Here is a 20,657-nt window from a genome sequence, read left to right on the forward strand (position 1 = left end):
GTGTTTCATGCAGTAGGGTCCCATGGCTCTGTGAGAATTGCAGTGCAGAACAGTGCAGTTTAGCCAGGTCTGTGTGACATGTGGGGAGTGTGTGTGTGCAACGTTTATGTGGCGTAACGTGTAGTCAGGGAGGGAAAACGGTGGCACAGGTGCAGAAACCACGATAAGCTCGGTGGCAGATCTTTTTTTGATGAGTTCACATGTGCATGATCTGTAGCATCTGTTATGGAGGGAGCCCCACTGCCATCAGTGGCCCTCCCTCTGTAGCAGATGAGGTAGATTTGTTTATTTATTTATTATTTTTTTGAGAGAGAGATTCAACAGGACATGGTGATGGTGGTGATGCTGGCGGTGAGTAAGCGCTGAATCCCTGCCTGCTTTTCCAAATCAAACAGCTGGGCTCAGACTGAGCTGCTCAGCGGGGGAAGTGTGAGGCCTGTGTCCCCCTCTCAGATAGTTAGAGACCATGATGGCACAGCTGTGCAGGCAGCAGCTTGACTTCAGGGCCATGGACCACAAAGAGCCAGAGACAAAGACAGGAGACTCTTATGTGTGTTTGTGTGGCTGAATGTGTGCCTCTTTATGTGTGGGTTTGCACTCTAAGCAGTGTCGTGAAGCGTAACCAGACTGTTCTGTCATACGCCCACGCTGGTGTCTCGAAGAGAACACAACTACACACTTCCCAGATGACACGCATGCACACACACGCGGACACGCACACATACACGTATGCACACAACCACAACCCCAGCGAGCAATGCCACAGCTGATCTGTAATTAACAACAGAGGAAATGGCACTGTTGGGGTGGGTTAGTCAGATGCAAGGTGGAGGAGTGGAGAGAAAGTCACCTCAGCTCGTGCCTGCCCTCAAGACGCTGCGTTTCTCTGAATTTGGGTTTGTGTTGGAGAATTAAAAGAAGGTGGTGGGGGGCTCTTTAGAAATCTGTTTTTGTTTCAAGCCGGGTGATCAGCGGATATGGATAAGATGTCCACACACACTCATATGGGCCATTCCCATCTGTACCGGGTCGGCCCGGGCCGGGTAGCCCCGGTCGGCCCCAGCCTGGCCCGGTTGATTCCACCATCCTTGCCTTAAGCCCAGGTGGGCTGATTCTACCCACCAATCAGAGGCTTGCTCTAATGGAAGGTGTGAATTTGCTGTCAGCAGTGGGTGTGTTGGCCCTGGTCGGCCTGAAGCAGACCCTCTCGAGAAGAGGCCTGAGAATGAGCCTTGGTTGGCCCGGAAAAATACCAGGCCACCCAGATATGTAAACAACCTACGCTACCCAGCCTGGGCCGACCCGGTACAGATGGGAATGGCCCAATTGAGCGTGTCAGTCAAGTCCACACACTAGGACAGGGGTGTCGAACTCTAATTCACACTGGGCCAAAATGAAGAACTGGGCCGAAGTCGTGGGCCAAACATATTTTTAAAAAAGTGACGGTAAATGTGCACATTTTCCTTTATCTACACAGATATGAATGGTTGAACCTTTTCATTTGGAAACAAACTCATTTTTGCTGTAACACTGAATGTGGAATAACCAAATTACACACGAGCAAGTCTATTTACATTTAAGCTCACATCAGTAGTATTCATTACTTATGTCTCAATTTAGTTGAAATATTTTATTCCTTAAAATCTGCATATATTCAGCATTTCTTATTTTTGTAATCTTTTGAATCTTTTAAGTGTTTCTGTTTTATGTTTTCTTGTTTATTCTTTATTTTTTACTCTCCTTTGTTGCTCCTATAATGAATGTTATTGCTGCTGTGACACCAAGCTTTCCCCACTGAGGGACAATAAAGAGATTTTCTATTTTATTTCTATTTCTATTCTTCTATCTGTAATCTGTCCTGTTTTAAAGTAGGTGAAAACTTTTTTCACCAGCCAACAACATGAATAAAAACTAGTAATTCTCTTAAATGAAAATGCAATATATCACGTAATACAGGGGTGGACTTTTAAAGCGCCAGTGGCGCTAAATTTTCTCGCCGGGTGGTAAATACTTAAGCAGAAAGTAGTTATTAAATAACTTTCATGCTTTGGAGCAGAAAAGGTTAATTAAACCAAAATAATTCAATCCCAGTTGTCACCACTCTGATTTCCTGTGATGCTCACCTGTTCCAGCCAGACCTGCATCTGTGGGGTTGGGCTCTGAGCTGAGGAACGAGTTCATCAGTTGCTCATACAGGTTTGTGCTAGTGGACATGGAGAGCATCTGGACCACACAGTTATGTTGGGGAGGGGGATAAAAGCTGCAGCAGCCACAGAGTCCTAAGCCCTTTTCAGATAGACATTCTGGAACATTTGCGGACAATTCAATCCGGTTTTTAACCGGAACTGTGTTTTCAGACACACCAGTTTTGTACCGGAACTTGTCCTTTCGGCTGCGTTCACAGCAGGGTAAAGTTCCAGATGTCTGACAGCGGCGGGGGGGTGGGGGGGGTGGGGGTGGGGGGAATCGGACTTATGTTAAGAAGAAGAAGAAGAAAATATCATTTCTATAGCGCCTCTCAAGATAAAAATCACGAGGCGCTTAAGCATAATTCTGCGCACACGAAGACGCATAAGAGACCTGGATGATGAAGCTCAATGGTTAAAGGAATCACTGAAGCGGTGTGAAGCGCTCCGTCGCGCGTCTAGACGGTACCGTAGGAGGCGAGCTGCCGTGGTTCGCCGCATGCTACAGCAGCGGGCTATATAGGTGCGCACAGCGTCCCCCGGTCCCCTCCTCCTCCCCCTCCCTCTTGTCCAGAACTTTACCTCACCAGTCTGAAGCAGCCACCCTGTCCGTAACAAGTCCGGACCTGTTACTAGGGGCTTCGTCCGGATAAATTCCGGAACACGTTATCCGGATGTTTGTATTCAGACAGAAAGGTCTTACGGACAGATTCCGGAATATTTCCGTTTTTCATGGCCTGTCTGAAGGGGGCTCTAGTGACTTGAGCGTGTCGCTAAACTGGAGTTAAATCATCTCGGTCTGGAAGTTGGTTGGTGCGCTTTCTATGTCAGCAAGCAAACAGATTACGGAGTTGTTAAAATCCATTTCTGGGTTTCAAAGTCGGCTAACTGCTGAGTAAACGTGGCACTGAGTAAGAGGAGTGTTTTCAGTTTGTCTGAGGCAGAGGAGGTAACGCTGCAGACGCTGATGCTAGCGTAGACGCTAGTGACTGTAAAGACATACTGTTTTTTCTTCTTGAAGCATCAACATGTTCCGTCTGTTGAAACCTTTTCCTTCTGCATCAATCTTTCTCTTCCTGGACATTTTGGGATGATGTGTGGACCGTTATTTTCACTTGTTGCATTAATTAAACACATAAGTGGATACACTGCAACCTTGTGGCGAGTCACTGCACTGGGAATATAATCGCCTTGCATTATGGGAAATGTAGTTTATAGTCACTGTGCACTTTGAAGCAGCATGGACTTATTTCAAGACATTTGAATCTCTTGCGGGCCACATAAAATGATGTGGCGGGCCACATCTGGCCCGCAGGCCTTGTGTCTGACACGTGTTCTAGGAGACAAGAAGGCTAGTCATCACATTGGAGATAATTTTTTGTAGATGTGTCCAGGACAGAGAGCCAGGTTGGAGGGATTCCTGCTCTGCTTTACCTCCATAATGTGGGGCCTGCTGTTAAATGAAAAGTATACAATTTTTCTGTCTTTTGTTGTTTTAATTGATCTTTTGTTTTCCACACATCACCACCATCTCTCTGGGTCTGTTTTTTTTATCTTCCCTTATTCTCCAGTGGAGTTGTCACCTTTGATATTCCTGCTCTGCAACCACAGCCCTCCTGTTTCAGGATTTCTCTGATATTAGGGTTTTGTCTTTGGTGTGTGGTAAAAGAGATGGCGCTCAAAGGTACACACACACACACACACACACACACACACACACACACACACACACACACACACACACACACACACACACACACACACACACACACACACACACACACACACACACACACACACACACACACACACACACATCCGTTGAATAGTGCCTGAGGGTAGGCTGCTGTGACATCTCATCTCCAAAGTCAAACAAAGCTGGAACTACCAGAGCAGGTTTATCCTGCTCAGCACCTTGATATTGTGTGTGTGTGTCTTCAGATGATTTCTGTCATTGTGGACAGTTGTTAGCATCATTGTTTATTTCTAGGAGAATTTGAATAGCTTGATGAAACTGATTGTTGTGCTTTTTCAAATTTTCTGTGGTTCACATCATATTTTTAGCATTTCCCACTGATTTTCTAAAAGCCATTACCAAGCAACAACAAAAGGACATGTCCTTGGACTCAACATAACTAAAAGTAAATTCACACTGGTGATGACTTTCAATTGGACACATTTACTTCAGAATCATAATCTCTATTAAGTTATTTAAAATATTTTTTAAAGGTATTCTGTTTGCAATATAGTTATTTGAAGCACATCAGAATCAGCTAAAAGCTTGAAGGTCCTAGTCCTGCATGTGTTAGTCATTTTGCCTCGCTAACAAAGCTGATTAAGTGGTGAATCACCATTTTCCATGTTCTACAGAAACTTATTAAAATGTTTAACAAGCTTCTGCAGAACACACCCTGTCCTTACACTCACACTGGATTTAAATTAATCAAATTATCTGAGCAGGGAAACATCTAAAACAGTGATCCCAACTCCTTTCTCCATTGGCAGGTATCCAGCAGGGGTTGTATCAACTAGTCGGCAAGTCGATCAGTCAACTTCACTGCTCTGTAGTGACTTTTTATGGCTTTCATAGATTAGTCGCTGTCACGTGATAATGACCGACAAGATGCAGTCCTCGGAAAAGACAGCAGGTGATGAGCCCCTGCGCGTCAGGAGGCAACGCGCTGTGCCAGAGCGTCGGTATCCGACGGCCGCGGTAAAACGGACATTTGACCATCCTAACCTTAACCAGCTTGCGCATGCAAAGCTCTGATCTTTGACGCGCTCCAGACATCTGCATCCTGAGCACGGCCACAGTAACATTATCAAATTAGGTGTCCCCACCTCAAAAACAAATTTTAACATGCAATTGTTTATGTTGGCTCATTTCCTTTTATGTTTTCTGTCTTTTATTTGTGCCTGATGAGTTTCGCTGCTGTGGAGCAGAGCGCATCACCTGTTTTGACAGGTGATGCCTGTCAAAACTCTGTGTTTTGACAGAGACAGGACAAAAAAATAATCAAATAAAAGCAAGTTAGTTTTTGTACCCGGTGGTTGCAACAAACAGACACCATTGAAGGTGAGGAACGGAAAATGAAATAATTATTTTAATGTTTAGAGCAGCAACTCTGAGGAGAGGGTGCTCACTGCAGAACTACAAAGGCGGAGCTGCACCAGAGTCAACCCTGTCCATTCACGCAAACTCGGCCTAGCCCACTGACTTCTTCTATTTTTGTTTTTTAACTTTTTCACAAACTAACCTGACCCACATGAATTACGGCTGTTAGTAGTTTACAATTGTTAGTGCTATATTCTATGCTCCAATTAAACAAGATAAATATAACTTGCTACATGACAAAGCCTGAATATATCCGAAACGAAAAGGTTTCTTTTAGCAAATATCTGTCCACAGCTGCTCCAACAAAAGCGGCCTACAACAGCATTTCAGGCTTATTGTTGCGTGGGCTCTGGTAGTCCAGTGGCATGATTGTCTGACTTAAGTTTTGCTTTCCCCTCAGCTGATGCTGGTTCGACTCTCGGTGGGGTCGGCAGCAATCTATTTAGCCAGCTGAAACATTTAATTTGTTTATATTTTAGTTGTAATGTTTCTGCTAAATATTTATGTCTCTAAAAGTTATTTGAATTTGGTCGTTCCTAAACAGCATTTTAGTTGAAACTCTGCTCACAAATGGACTCACACTGGCCAAATAAACAAATAAATAAAAAAACAAACACATTAGTCATTATATTTGAAACGGTGTACCAATAAATGGTTGTAAACATAGTACTGGCAAGTGTTGTAAACATAGTACTGGCAAGTGTAGCTAGAAAGGAAGAAAAAAGTTAATGCTGCTACTGGGAGGCGAACCTGCACAAAACTGCATGCCACTCTGACTCCATAACCACTTCACCGCTACATCTGATTACACGCAAGTGGCGTCACATGTAATTGTGCCATCCAGTGTGTCTTTGTAGATGGGATGTATGGTTTTTCCGGCCGTGTCTCAGTTGAAGTCATTTCAGAAATAATTTGTCAGAAAATTCACAGAATATCCAGATTTGAGAACCAAGACCAGACCCGCTTCAGGGGGAGGAGACCAAATTGAAGCTGAGATGGGAGGAAAATGCGTGAATGAGGCCAAAACTTTTCATTTACCCTCTCAACTCCGTCCTCAATCTTGCATTTTAGATGATAGTAGCTATAACACCCTCTTTGGTCCAGAATGCTTTCAAGTCTGACAACTGGAAGGAAATGGACTGCTTCTGATGGAATGGGCGGGGCTGACTCTGATGTAGCTCCACCTTCTGGTTCAGCTCCGCCTTTGTGGTTCTGCAGCGAGCACTGCTTAACTCTGAGAGGCTGCAGGTGCATCAGTGAGTTTGCGGCCGCTGTGCAGGGGGGGGAGGGGGGAGAGGGCTGAAGCAGGGGAACAGTAAAGATGCAGAAACTGCCATTGTTAAAAGAGATGTGTTTAACTTAGAAAATGTGGGTGCAGTTTTAATTGTCAAAAACTCCAGCGAGGGGATGGTTAAATAGCAAGAGGCTAAAGGTCACAATTCGGTAAAATATCCGTTTTACCGTGGGCGTCAAAAAGCAACGCGCTGTGTCAGACCGTCGTCTCCTGACGTGCGTCGGGAGAAACAAAAACGCTTGGTCACCCGTCGTCAGTTTTAGCAGCTTCAGGTGTATGACGCCAACGACTAGTCAAAGTCGACTAGATTTTCATTACTTGACTGTCGACTTTTAAAAAGATTAAGTCATGCAGCCCCTAGTATCCAGCAGGTTTTATTGTTTCCCTAATTCAACACAATTGATTCACCTGATCAGCAGATCAGAGAGCGCTGCAGAAGCTTTCTAATCACCTGTTGATTATTGTCAGGTGTGTTGAAGCAGGGGACACTGTAAAACATGCTGGATACTGGCCCTCGGGGAAGGGAATTTAGGAGTCACTGATCTAAAGCATACAGGAAAGTTCCCCTCAAGGACCAGATTTTGACCCCACTGTCTTAGTGGTTACCAGCATCTAAGTAATGGCTTTTAAATGGAGAAGCAAAGAAAAATTGAAGAGGTTTACTTTTTCAGTCTGACCTAGGTAACTTCAAGTAAGGTTGGGTGATAAGTAATACTTTTCAAACTGATATTCATCAAATTACAAATTACAACAGGCGATATATTCACACGTTTAGAACTTTTGTGGCACTGCTATCAGCCAATAGTTGAGGATTTTTTGCACAGTCTTTGAGAATGCAGCATGATAGGTGATCAAAGCCCATAGTCCTGAGTTATTAGGGATTTACCATCTGACAGGAAAATTAGTTCAATCATTTAATGGTGGCTAGTATAAGAAATGATAGTGAATGACTGTTCCTGAGAGCTACTCAGCCAGTTTTATTATTACAGCCCTTTTTCTGTCCTACTTTTTTCTCATAGCATTTTCTTAAACTTTGAAAATGATTAGAAGTGTGTTTGTTTTGTATTGGCAGTCATAGCTCTAGGAAAGATGATCAGAAACCATTGATCACAGTTAGTGTTGGAGGAAAGTAATTACAGGGACGTGGGAGTGGATCATAACAAACCTGCAGAAGTATTCACAGAACTAAATTGTTCATTGCTAAGCCATTTTATTGCTCATCTGAGGGCACACGCGTGTCTGTTTGGCCTTGTTCTTAAGCAGCGACATGCTATAGTGTGATTTTTTTTTCTACAAGCCCCTGTAAGATATAAAATGCGTGCAAGTGCATGTGTGTGTAAGGACACAGTAGCTGTGCTGTCTGTGCTGCTTTAGACTTTTTCTTGTCATCTTGGTGGCTGGATCAGGTAGATGGGCCAGCGGCAGAGCTAGTTTTAACAAGCTGATAGGCAAATCCCTTCCTGGCTAAAGATTAACCACTTGCTAGAGCTGCCACTGCATTATCTCTCCACTGGCCAGGGCACACAGGAGCCAAGAGGATTGTGTGTGAGTGTGTGAGTGTGTGAGTGTGTGAGTGTGTGAGTGTGTGTGAGAGAGAGAGAGAGAGAGAGAGAGAGAGAGAGAGAGAGAGAGAGAGAGAGAGAGAGAGAGAGAGAGAGAGAGAGAGAGAGAGAGAGAGAGAGAGAGAGAGAGAGAGAGAGAGAGAGAGAGAGAGAGAGAGAGAGAGAGAGAGAGAGAGAGAGAGAGAGAGAGAGAGAGAGAGAGAGAGAGAGAGAGAGAGAGAGAGAGAGAGAGAGAGAGAGAGAGAGAGAGAGAGAGAGAGAGAGAGAGAGAGAGAGAGAGAGAGAGAGAGAGAGAGAGAGAGAGAGAGAGAGAGAGAGAGAGAGAGAGAGAGAGAGAAAAAATTGTGTGTTTATACCATTTAGCAATCAATCTGTTCATGTGTGTGTGTTTGGGTGGATCTTATTTACATGTTGTTTGTTGTAATTTACCTTCCTTTTCCAGGGCTTTGCTTTGTTTTCCCTTAGGGCGTGACTGCTCTCGTGGAGTTAATTGCATCAGGAAGCTCTGTGTGTCTCAGACACCTGATTAACCCTCACTTAAAATGTTATATTTGTGCTTCAACTCTAAACATCTGATTTATTCAGATCCTACCAGAGCTTTACATTAAGGCTCTTAGCCGTGGCCGTGGATGCAGCCTTTGTGTTCTTCCTGATCCACAACAGTGTCGTTTTAATCTGTGTTTGCTCCTGTGGATCGGTGGATTAAAGGGCTGTGACACATGCAGTTAACCGACACGACTCTTTAATTAACTGTAAGCCAGCGCCATCTACTGGATAGGCTATGGAAAATTCTGTGAACATGTTTGGAAATAGATTGTGTTGAGATGTAAAAATGAGCTGGGTTATCTGGAAATTCAAAAAGCATTTTCATCCTAGATTTAATCAGATTACAATAATAATCAAGAGCAAATCAAATTTCTTTATTTATCAGAATTTATCCCATTGGGTAAATAGTTTGAATCTTTGGGAAATTGCATTTATTCTATAACTAATTTAAGACAAATGCAACTGTTGACTTTGTCACCCATAATATTCCCAGTGATTTTTAACCACTTTAAATTCTTTAGAAGAGATTTGACAGAATATAACAATGTAGGTGACAGCAGCTAATCCTAAACTGAGAAACCCTCATTGAGTCAAAGCGAGGTTGAGTTAGCATGGTGCTAACCATGTTAGCACCCTCACTGATGATATATAGGGTCGTGACTTCTTAAGGAAACCTACAAATGGCTGCAAACAAGCTACACAGTGCTCCCTAAACACAGCTGGATCTTAGTTGTGTTTAAGAAACGGGAGAATAGAAGCATCTCCACTGGAGACTTCGACACTGCTCTGACCTCAGTAGTGCTTTTGCAAAACTTGGTCCATAGTGCTTGCCCATGTGGCTTACCCTTTGCTTTTTCTCTCTTCTGAGAAAAGTAGCAAATGACGGAAGGAGGAAATGACTAAAGAAACAAGTCATTCACACCCTTGCAAAAGCAGCACGACCTGCAGAGGGGAAGTCTAACCCATGCTTTCACCCTTTTCCTGAACCCTCCACCCCCTGGCCACTTACAAGGAGTGGTTATCAGGGTGGAGAAGGCTCAAGTGTAACTGTAGCATGCGTCCACGTGCACCGTGTCAGTCGGAATGCACGTCTACGGTTTGTGAAGGACTTCCTTGTTTGTGGTTATTGATAGATGTTGATTTTAGAGATGGAGAAATCCCTTACTTGTGTGTTGTAGAGTTGCACCATTGTTACTTGAATTTAACTTGGCAGTCATAAATCTATAGTTGGTAAAAGAGAAAAAGTCATATTTCAACGGGTTTCCATTCTGAAGCTCTCAAGTTTGTCACAGGCCATGACATGTCCTCTTTCTCTTCTCTCTTCTGTCTCAAATAGAGAAGTTGTCTACCTGCTCGCTTACACACACACACACACACACACGTGTGCACACACACACACACTCTGTGACACTCTCCAGCAATGGGGTCAGATGTGGTGACCGACTGAGCACCCTCCACTCCCCCTCCCCCAGTTTGCCTTGGCAGGACAGGCATGCATGTGTCTGTTATCTACAAATGGCTGAGGAATTATAGGTTGAGGGGAGAAGGAGGGAGGGAGGGAGGGAGATGGGAGTGAACGTGTGGATGAGGTCATGTGACATCGCAGCAGCTGCTAGCCTAAGAATTTCTGTTTTCTCACTTGGGGAGAGCGCTTGAGCAAGGAGGGGAGAGATAGGCGGCTTGTGTGGTGTGTTGCTTTGTTAGATAAGCTCTAAACGGTCTGCAAGAGAGACAGGAAGGCAGGGAGGGCGAGGGTGGATGGCTAAGAGAAGATTGAGCATGGAAGAAAAGCCGTGCAGGAAGATGATGTGTGTTCTGTTGGTCGCTGTCTGTGTGTGCCGGGATTGGCTCGATGTGAAGATGCAGCCTTGGGGGATCCAGTCGGCTCCACTTCTTTGTGCTGTAAGACGCTTCGGCCAACCTTTTGATCTGTGAGAGGGATTCGTGAACCGCTGCCAGACCTCTCCATGTGTCTATTTGTCTGTCTACCTCTCCCTTTCCTGTTACTCGCATATCTTTGTCTGTATGTAGGTTTATGTGTGTGGTTTCAGTGTTAATACGCAGTGTGATGAGCCTTTAGGCAGCAAGTTTCCTAAAAAGTTCTCAGTAGATTTCTACTAGTTTGTTCGATTTTAAAGGACTTCCTCTTAAAAGAAGCGGTACGCTATTGTCTTGGCAACGTCAGGTTTTTGGACTGTAGTGATGTACGTGTGTGTGCGTTTTACCTCCTTGCTGGTCTGTTAGTGGGGCTGTGTTTGTTGTGCATCAAGTAGTCATTGTTGACTCCATTATTAATTGTTTGCTGGGTTCATTCAGAGTCCAACGGGTAACTGGGAGGTTATGGGCAGGACAGCTCGAGAGGTGTTAGGAATGCTATTCACTATCTCATGCCTCGCTTCCCACCGTGTGTGTGTGTGTGTGTGTGTGTGTGTGTGTGTGTGTGTGTGTGTGTGTGTGTGTGTGTGTGTGTGTGTGTGTGTGTGTGTGTGTGTGTGTGTTTTGCTTGAGCTATCAGACTCCACTCTGGTATTTAGGGATTCCACTGACAGAGGGCCTGTCAGCATGGTTCACTTTACGACACACACGCACGCACGCACGCACGCACGCACACACACACACACACACACACACACACACACACACACACACACACACACACACACACACACACAGAGGAAGGAAATGGACAGCCATCTCAGCCCTCCTTGCTGCTTCTACACTTTCCGCTGAACTCCTCTAAAGAGTTTAGGTTTTAAAACTAAGAACCCCCCTTGCATCTTTTATTTTGCTGTTCAAGACATTTTATTGACACTTTTTTGACAACATAAACCAAAAAAATGTATAAAATACCTAGTTAGAAGGTAGGGATGTTCGATATTTTACCCAATATTATTATCGGCCGGTATTAGTATTAAAAGTGTTATCGGCATCAGATTTGACACCTTTGATGACACAGTAACTTTTACATACCATGCACATATTATACATCTAACTCTTCAGCTCCTTCTCTTCAATCAAAATGTCAAAATATGACCGATCCAGAATATAGTTTTTAAGTATTTTTGTTTGCTTTGCACAACTGGCCTAACGTTAACTGAAGAAGTTGTCATATTTTGTGCAAATGAGGTATGTAATGTAAGTTACCTCAAATTATTTAGCTTTTTTTTTTTATAAGAGAGAGGGTTATATCTTTATTGGACATTAAGAGTTAGACTATTTCAGCAGATTGAATACCAGATATATTTACATTGGGTATTGGTCAAGGCTAATGTCGTTACTTTGTCAGAGTTGCCCATACCAAGCATGCGGCGCGTTAGCACTAAAACTAGCTGAAACTGAGTTTTTAAAAAATCAACTCGGTAATGCTTGCTATCTATTGTATGTAACGAGACGATGGATCTCCAGTAGACATGTATGTTTCTAATGTAATTTGAGCAAAGGAAGAGTGACCTGCCCTCTTAACCTTTCACCCCTGACCCTAAAACATACAACTGCCAATCCCCATCCTCCCCAGCTGTCACCAACCAAAACCCACCACCGCTCTCTTCCCCAACTGGCACAATGTCAAGGGAAGCAGCCAAGTACCTCAAGCCACTTGCTTGTTTGCATTGTTCTTTGCTTATTTTATTCTTAAATAAGCACATTTGTGTTCGTTTGTGCAAGTGAAAATCTTTGCTGTGCAAGTGTTTTGCTTCACCTTTGATGTCATTTGGCTTCATGATTGGTAATAATTGCTGTACTCCTCCTTGTTTGTCCATTTTTTAGGCATGAGCCATGAGCCAAAGTCACCATCATTAGGAATGATCTCCACAGCGACACGTACCACGGCGACAGTCAGCCCCCTCACCCCGTCGCCTCTTAACGGCTCCATCGTAGCAAATGGAAGCCCAGCTGCGCAGTCGGCCCACTCTGGATTTGCTGCAGCCCTCCGTAAACTGGCAAAACAAGCTGAAGAACCCCGAGGTAAAGCTACAACTTGCTAAAAGTTTGCAAGCGTGCGCACTAAATTTGTGGCAGACATATTTTTTTCTCCAGTCTAGCGAATATCAGAAGTTGATTGCTTTTAAATGACTTCCTTCAATGTGCAAGATCTTTTTCTGTCATAATTATGAAACTTTGACACTTATTTGTGTCAAATCAAATGACTGCTGTAGGCCGTTTGTCTGGATGTTGTTTTATTTGTACACTTATTATCAATCAAAGTTGTGTATGTAATTATTACATCATCAAAGGGAAATCCACAGATTTTTGCATTTGTTGTTGTCCCATGAGATGCTGATATGAGCCATTCTAGCCATGTAATGCACTTTGTGCAAGTCTGTACATTTGGCTGCGCTTGTCATGGTGCTTACTTTGCCTTTTTGGTTTTCTGTCCTTCATAACTCTTTCCTAGTGAAATGCATTAAGGCTTTCATCTTAGAGCTCTATCCTTTAGCTCTGTGACTGAAGACTTGGTGGACTTGTCCCTTTAGAAACATGTTGTTGTAAATAGAGTAGGGAATTTCTGGCTCCTTCATTATTGTCTCATATTTTTGCCTAATGCAAAAAAACACCAAAGAAGTCATAAATAGTTTTTTATTGTAGGTGTTTCCTGGTTCCTGGTCTCTGTGCCTTGGCACCAGAGAGGCCCAGCTTCTCCACTCTCCCCGCCTTTGTGTTTTGGCTCCTAAATCAGATGCTTCCCTCTTTATTTGCTGTCCATGGACATGTGGCTCTCCGGCCGACTGGAGTGTGAGACCCAGAATGCTGCAGATGATTTATTACCTTCATTGGGAGATCAGTCAGATCCAACGACTCTCGACTCCTTCCCAGTCCTCTTCTCACTCTGCTGCTCGAGATCTCGGCCCTATTGCTTCCTGGCTTTCACACTTTTGCTCTGTCAAACTGAAATATTCTCCTTAAGATTCCACTTTTGCATTTTAATTGTATCGCCGAATCATCTTTTCATAATCAAAAAACGTTCCTCCCGGTTCTTTTGCGTGACTCGTTTGTAAGTCTTATATTTTCTGATTTATTTTCAAGCAAGTTGAAAATAACTGTGTGCAGGTTAACCAAAACAAACGTTGGGAAATACAGATAACAAGCAGATCCTGCCTGATAAAGCTCCTAGCTCCTTTTTTTAAATAAAAGTGAAATTCCTTTGTTATCTCTGGGGCCTATATTAACTGGTTAAAGGAGGTGGAGATGTGTGTGTGTGTGAGTCAGCTGTCAGGCATACAGTAAGGTGTGACTGCCTTTGTAAAGTCTATCGTTTCCAAGGTGGGCAGAGAGTCGTGAAGCCCTGAAGCTCAAGTCATTTTTCTGTCTCCATAGCCTATATTTATAGGCAACATACACACCCAAACACCCCCACACATACAAACAGTTGTCTTTGCAATGTTATAAGCTTTGTGATTTTTGTGCAAGCTGCAGCCTGCTGTCCTTTCATTACCTTTTGACTCAACCTCCCTTTTCTCTTTCTCAACCTCTGGTTTATGCTTTTGGGGGCAGTGTGTATGAGCTGCGGTGACTCACGTTAGAAGGCTTTAAGGAATTAGTTGTTGAGTACTAGCATCACCGCCACCAGCCACTGAACTGATTTAAGACTCCAAGTATGGCTACTGTTTATGTACACACCCACACACCCGTACACACACACACACACACACACACACACACACACACACATGCATCGTCACTTGTCTGTGGCGAGTATAATGAATAGCTCTGTGTATTGAGTGCTGTGCTGAAGAGGGGAGGTGATGGATAATGAGTATCGGAGCAGCATAAAGGACACTCTCATCCAGCTTACTCTCACATCTGCAGCAAACACACACTGCCAAAAAATAAAGCTACTGATATCTGATTAATTAAGCAGATTTTGGGCTTAATCATCCCAGACATTTCTTCTCTCTCTCTTTCCTTAGACACACACTCACAAAATGAGAATAACCGTTTCCAACCGTAGTACGCTGCATGGAGAGAGAACGAAAGGAGGGAGAGTAAAAATGTTCAGGACGGATGGAAACAACTGAGCTGACTAGATGAAAGAGGGATAGGAAGTAATTGGTAGATTAGTGAAAACCAGAAATGTGTGTGGGTGTGTTGGAGTGTATGTGTGTGGCCGGAGGCTTCCCTTGTTTCTGGGAGCCCAAAGCATGCTGAGACAGTGGGGCAGTGTGTCTCTGACCCCTCCATCTGGAGCCTGCCTGGAGCTCGCGCCGCCTCACTGTGCTTGGTGCGTGCGTGCTTGTGTGTGTGTGTGTGTGTGTTTTTGTGTGTTTCTCAAAGGCAGAACCCTTTAGGCTGTTACTGTCCCTAAAACGGTCATAAACAAGCTCATTTTCTTTACCTCCCCTCTGTGTTTTTGTTTGCAGCAACCTTTCACAAGTCTGATCAGGAATTTTAGCGTCACACTTCGAAGAGTCAGCAGAAGACACACAGGACTGCTCCTCTTATTTCCATCCGCCATCTTGTACTGTCTTCCTTTCTCCCGCTGGCACAGCAACACACACTCTGTGGGTGTGTGCTTGTGTGTATGTGTGTGTGCATGCATGTGCCTCTCCCCTCCCCCCAGCTCAGTGATGCAGATTACAGGCTTTGTGTTGTGTTGTCAGTGCATGTCCAAGACTGTGGTAGCAGGTGTGTGCAGCGCTGGTGTACATCTCTGTGTTTGTGTTTTAAGAGTGCACGTGTTGAGGCTTGTGCTAGTGGGGTGGCATATGGATGCAGGGCTGGCTGGGCACTGCCATGCGCACCAGGTGTGAAATGGACTGTTTAATTAAGTGCTGATGTTGTTGTAATGCATGCTGGGAGGGAGGAGGAGAGGTGGGGTGAGTTGGGTGTGTTGGCGAGGTGGGAGGAGAGCAGCCTCATCCTGGCGGGATGCTCGGCTGTTTAGACAGAGGTGATGATGGGGGGAGAGGACTGGGTGGGGCAAGGCAACACTAAAGTGTGTGTGTGTGTGTGTGTGTGTGTGTGTGTGTGTGTGTGTGTGTGTGTGTGTGTGTGTAAGTATAAAAGGCCCCGCTGAACATCTCAGGCATCATTTCTGGCTCTTTTCCTCTAGGTCTGTGCTTTAAGTAAGCGGTGTTGTCTGAGCAGTCACTTGGCCATCGCCTCTGACCACATATTAGCTGGCTTGTTTATTGCTGCTGCCGGTTGGTTTAGGTGTGTGTTGTTTGTACACGTGGATCAGGTTGAGCAGTCAAGTGTGGAGGCAGTCCGTGAGAAAAGGGACTGATAATAGAGGAGGCGATGGAGGACGGAGGTTCGCATTAATCATCACAGCTCAGTACCGAGACACGGTTCTCCCTTTTATCTATTTTGTTGCACTTTCTTTCTGCCTCCACCTCCTCTCTCCCTCTCTTTCTTCCAAGCAGCCCCCCGACCCCATCATACCACCACACACCCCAACACGTCACAGAAGTGGAAATCAGTGCTGCTAATGAAGTGCAGGTTGAGAGCTGATGAACCTATTTTAGACCCTGGGGATGAACGCTTGTGCTTCGTTCTTCCTCTTTTAGCTCCAGCTTGTGTGGCCATCTCCTCTGTTGGTGGGAAGGGATGCACACATGGCAGAGATGAAACTAGGCTGGTGCCAGTCACAAGCCCTGCATGGATGATTTCTCTTCACACTGATAATCAGAGGAAAGTAAACAAGAGAGAATCCTAAACTAGAGATTGAGGCTTGGTAACTGAAAGAGGTCTGTGAAATCCTGGTTTTCTCCAGATTCAGTCCAAAGAGGAGGTCTGGGCTGAGATGTTGCTACATTTGATGTACAGAAGGAAAGTGAAGAATGGAATATGAAGAGGTGGTGGGTGTGTGGAGTGGTGGAGGCAAATAAGGAGGTGGGAACAATAGAGATAATCCATGCTTGTCTTATTTTTATGCTCTTTTTTTATTTGTTCTCAGCATCCCCATCAAAGAAGAAGGCTTAGAAGTGAACACAGATTCTTCAAGCAGTAGGATGGCTCTTGTCTCCTTTGTTTCCATCCTACCCTCACCTGCTGCTTTTCCTGCTCTTAATTATTTAGTCTGCCCTGCCTCTTCTGTGGTCTGCTCTGCCTCCATGAAGAAGAGCAGGCGTTGGGGTGTGTGTGTGTGTGTGTGTGTGTGTGGGGGGGGGGGGGGGTTACTGTTGCTTAGCAGTTGTGAATCACTGTCATCATCCCACCGCCATCACCTCATTCCATTCCCCCTCCTGCTTTACTTGTTCCTCTACCCTTGTGTATGCATGGTGTGTGTGTGTGTGTGTGTGTGTGTGTGTGTGTGTGTGTGTGTGTGTGTGTGTGTGTGTGTGTGTGTGTGTGTGTGTGTGTGTGTGTGTGTGTGTGTGTGTGTGTGTGTGTGTGTGTGTGTGTGTGTGTGTGTGTGTGTGTGTGTGTGTGTTAGGTGGGGGTGGAGGTGTGTGTGTAATGAGTGAATAGGATGTGACACTGGAGCTGTATTAAGTGTAGCTCCATTCCCCAGGCTGAGTGGGCTGCTATTGATTGGCCTAGTCTTGTAGGGGAGAGTAATGGCTCTCCGAGGTAAGGGTAGGGGGCGAGGGGGGTGGAGGGATTAGGCCACTAATTGCCATTGTGCAGACAAGATATGACTGCCCCCACCCCAACCCCATCCACCACTCACCCATCTGCACTCCTTATGTGCGCTTCCCTCTCACCTCACTCCTCTTTTGCAGTCTTTTTTATTTCCAATCACTCATCTCTTATCATTTTTCATTTTCGTGTCTCACCGCACTTCATTATCTTTTTTTTTTTTCATTTAGTCTCTCTTGCCAGTCCCGCCACCACTCACACACAGATTTTGCAGATAGACATCACCTCACTGCCATTATCGATTCCTGCTATTAGTTAATGGTAGTAATCAGAGTGAAGACTTTAATATGATTCAATGTCTTGACACCTCTCGATGTTGTCTGTTAGGTTATGTTGCCATGGAAATCAAAGCAGAGAAGACACAGCAGTTCTGTGGAGTCTTTTTTTTGTCTGGTTTGATTTTGTTCTGGAGAGGAAACAAACACCAAAACTGGCCACACACACACACACACACACACACACAGATATGTACACACATATACATGTGTGTATATGCATATGTATGTATGTGTGTGGTTGCATAATATTTGATGCACAAACATCATGCTACCTGCACACTTGGGCACTCATCTTTCTTTGTCCTTTTTGCAGCACCAAAGTGTGTGCCCCATTGAGAGGGTTGTGACCCAGTTTGACTGCGTAATGCTTTACTTCCTATGAGAGGTGGTGATTTACAGCACCCTGTACTGACAAGAGAAGAGGCTTGCAGGAAGAAGAAAAAGGAAAGAAAGGGGAATGAAAGAACACAGACGATGTTCAGGCAAAAACACAGGAAGGAGTAAAGAAGTGAAAATAAATAAAGGAAGTGAAGACAAGATTAGAATAAAACGGATGAAATGGCTTGAGAGCAACGGAAGGTTGCGGTGCAGAAGATGAAAATCGGAATAAAAGTATGTGAATGTGAGTAGATCACATTAGCGGCTTGTAGCTCAGGAGAGAGAAAGCGAGATGTGTTGAAAGGGAAGCATGTGACCACACCGTGACCCTGCGCTACAGGGTATCCCTGGAGGGCTTTGTTAATGTGGCACAGCTACAGCACAGCACAGAAGCTCATTGGACCAGCTCCTCACCACCTGCTGTGCTTGTGTATGTGCTGTGATGGGAGGGGAGAGTCCTGTAAGCGGCACATATACATACAGTAATGCTGTTAACGTTTGAGCGGCGTGTTGCTACGGTGTGTTTGTGTCCTGGACACCAAGGCTGTGGGACTCTCAGGGTTGCTCATCCTGATCACCATTACTCTTAAGGGGCCCAAGGCCATCCATCTGGCTCTGTGTGTGTTAGTGTGTGAGCATTTGCGTAACCTCTTTTTAACAGAGTGTGAAGGAATTACACAACCCATGTTAAAGTAACAAAACCTCTTATCAAGTACGCCTTTGCAACATTTCCTTAACTGGACTTGTCTCCTGTTTTTCTGCAGCTGCATCCTCCATCAGCAGCGAGTCATCTCCAGTGTCCTCCCCAGCAACCAACCACAGCTCTCCAGTCAGTACGCCCAAAAGAGGTCCACTGGGTCCAGGGCCTGTCCTGGTTCCCCCATCGGGCCACAGTGTGCCAAACACTCCACCTGTAGTCACCATTGCTCCAACAAAGACAAGCAACGGCCTGTGGAGGAGTGAAGGACGCCAGGTAGAGTATCATTTATCCTCTTTCTCACATTGACCTTGAGTCTGCAGTCCTTTTGTTCGTCTTTTTTTTTTTACTCTGAGTTGCTTTTTCTGATGTCTTTCCAGTTTCTTTTCTTTCATTCTGTTTTCATCCCCCTCTCTTCTGGCTCTGGAAGTGATATTCAACTCTTCTCATTTGTCAACTTGCCTTGAGCACAAATGCACATCCAGATGGGCTCTTCAGGGATCAATGGATTGTGTAGCTGGCCCACAACTTGTAATGTGGCAGTATATGCTTGACATGTGTGTGTGCGTGCGTGCGTGTGTGTGTGTGTGTGTGTGTGTGTGTGTGTGCATGCGTGCGTGTGTGCGTGTGTGACATCGCTGGCTGTGAATATGTATCAACCAGTTCAGTGGCTCGGCGCTCTAAACAATGCCAGCTGCCGCGGGGACATCGAGGTGACAGCATCGACGGCAGCTAACATCTGTGCCCCTCTGGGCCCATTCCCATTTGACCTCCTGGATCAGCTCCTCTCTAGTTCTGGTCTTGACCTCTCATCCTCCAGCCTCCCTCAACCTCACTTCTTGCCTCACCCCTCTCACCTCAGCAGTCAAATGCATCATCTGCCTGCTCGACCTGACATCCGCGCTCGGTTGTGTGGCTGGAGTGAGAGAGAGAAAGCGGGAGAGCTGCTTGCTTTGATAAGGAGTGGATTATGGATTATGGCCTTGCTTTAAGCCTTCTTATCTCAGCTCAGGGCTAATGGTTGAGGCCAAGTGCATGGTTATGAGCAGAGCACGGCAGCATGCGGAAACCCTCCGGGACACTTTTACGGTTCCCAGGGGACAGGCTGAAGGGGGGTGGCGGTGGGTGGGTGAAAAGGTCAATCAGACATATATGTGTGGTAGCATTCAGGCCGTTGTCCGTTCTCCTGGAAGGAACCCTCCCCCTTCCCCCCTGAACCTCACCCTGTGTAGCTACAGCTTTTCCAAAATGGCACCCCCCCTCTCTCTGCTGTGTAAAGGGCAGCCAGATCGGGGGGGGGGGGGGGGGGGGGGGGCAGAGGAGACCAGGCAGCTCTCATAAAGACGTCATCCTTATTTATCATCGCATTTACGTAGCAGAAGAAAACATAAAGAGGCAAGCCCTCCCTCCACTCCTTCCTTCATACGGTGTAGATAATTCTCAATTGTACGCATTTGTTTGTGTGCTTTTTCACTGTGGCTGCAAGTGTGTACGTAAGAGGTCACACTCAGACTGAAAAGGCCAGGTCAGTGGGTTTGCAGTGGCCCCCCAGAAGCAGTTCCCGGCTACCCCGCTGAAGAATGAGGAGGTTAAGAGAGGTGATGGTGACAAGAGGTTGGGATGAGGGGTCAAAGGTTTGGGGAACAGCAGGGGAGATGTGTCATGAAAGCTGGCATCGTGGCATCTCCAGCATTTCTGCTGCAGCTGTTTAAAGAGCCAGCAGACTCCCAAAGCAACATATACAAACACACTTCAAGTATATTTGCTTTTAATAGTAGTGGAATGAGTTGTTCTTCTGAGAACCATTCTACTGCGATTTAAAAAAAAAATCAAAATAAACAGGAAATGGTCGCAAACAGAAGCAGTAATCTGATCCCTGGCTCTCTTGTAAGGTGCTGACCAAAAATGTGTTCTAAGCCATCTTTTTGGCGTATTAGAAGGAGGATTGCAGTGGCTGAGGCATGAGTCTATCTTTTAGAGGTAGGGTTAAAGGCAGCTTGAGCGAAGGAGGGATGGCTCGG

The 20,657-nt window shown here is 45.2% G+C and overlaps 1 protein-coding gene across 6 annotated transcripts in view; it reads left to right on the top strand.

Annotated features, from left to right (window-relative positions):
- The window catches only part of gse1b (Gse1 coiled-coil protein b), a 193,534-nt gene that overhangs the window by 157,837 nt on the left and 15,040 nt on the right, over positions 1 to 20,657 (top strand). For 4 of the 6 annotated variants that reach the window (XM_015952909.3, XM_070554962.1, XM_015952910.3 and 1 more), the window contains 2 exons: positions 12,469 to 12,666; positions 18,704 to 18,912. In XM_015952909.3, coding sequence (XP_015808395.3) covers positions 12,469 to 12,666; positions 18,704 to 18,912 — 407 coding nt within the window. Of the gene's footprint in view, positions 1 to 10,471; positions 10,606 to 11,546; positions 11,565 to 12,468; positions 12,667 to 18,703; positions 18,913 to 20,657 lie in introns of those variants that run through there. The other 2 variants (XM_054732152.2, XM_070554963.1) reach the window with 2 other exon arrangements.

Source organism: Nothobranchius furzeri, chromosome 9 (genome assembly GCF_043380555.1).
Source record: "Nothobranchius furzeri strain GRZ-AD chromosome 9, NfurGRZ-RIMD1, whole genome shotgun sequence".
Taxonomy (NCBI): domain Eukaryota; kingdom Metazoa; phylum Chordata; class Actinopteri; order Cyprinodontiformes; family Nothobranchiidae; genus Nothobranchius; species Nothobranchius furzeri.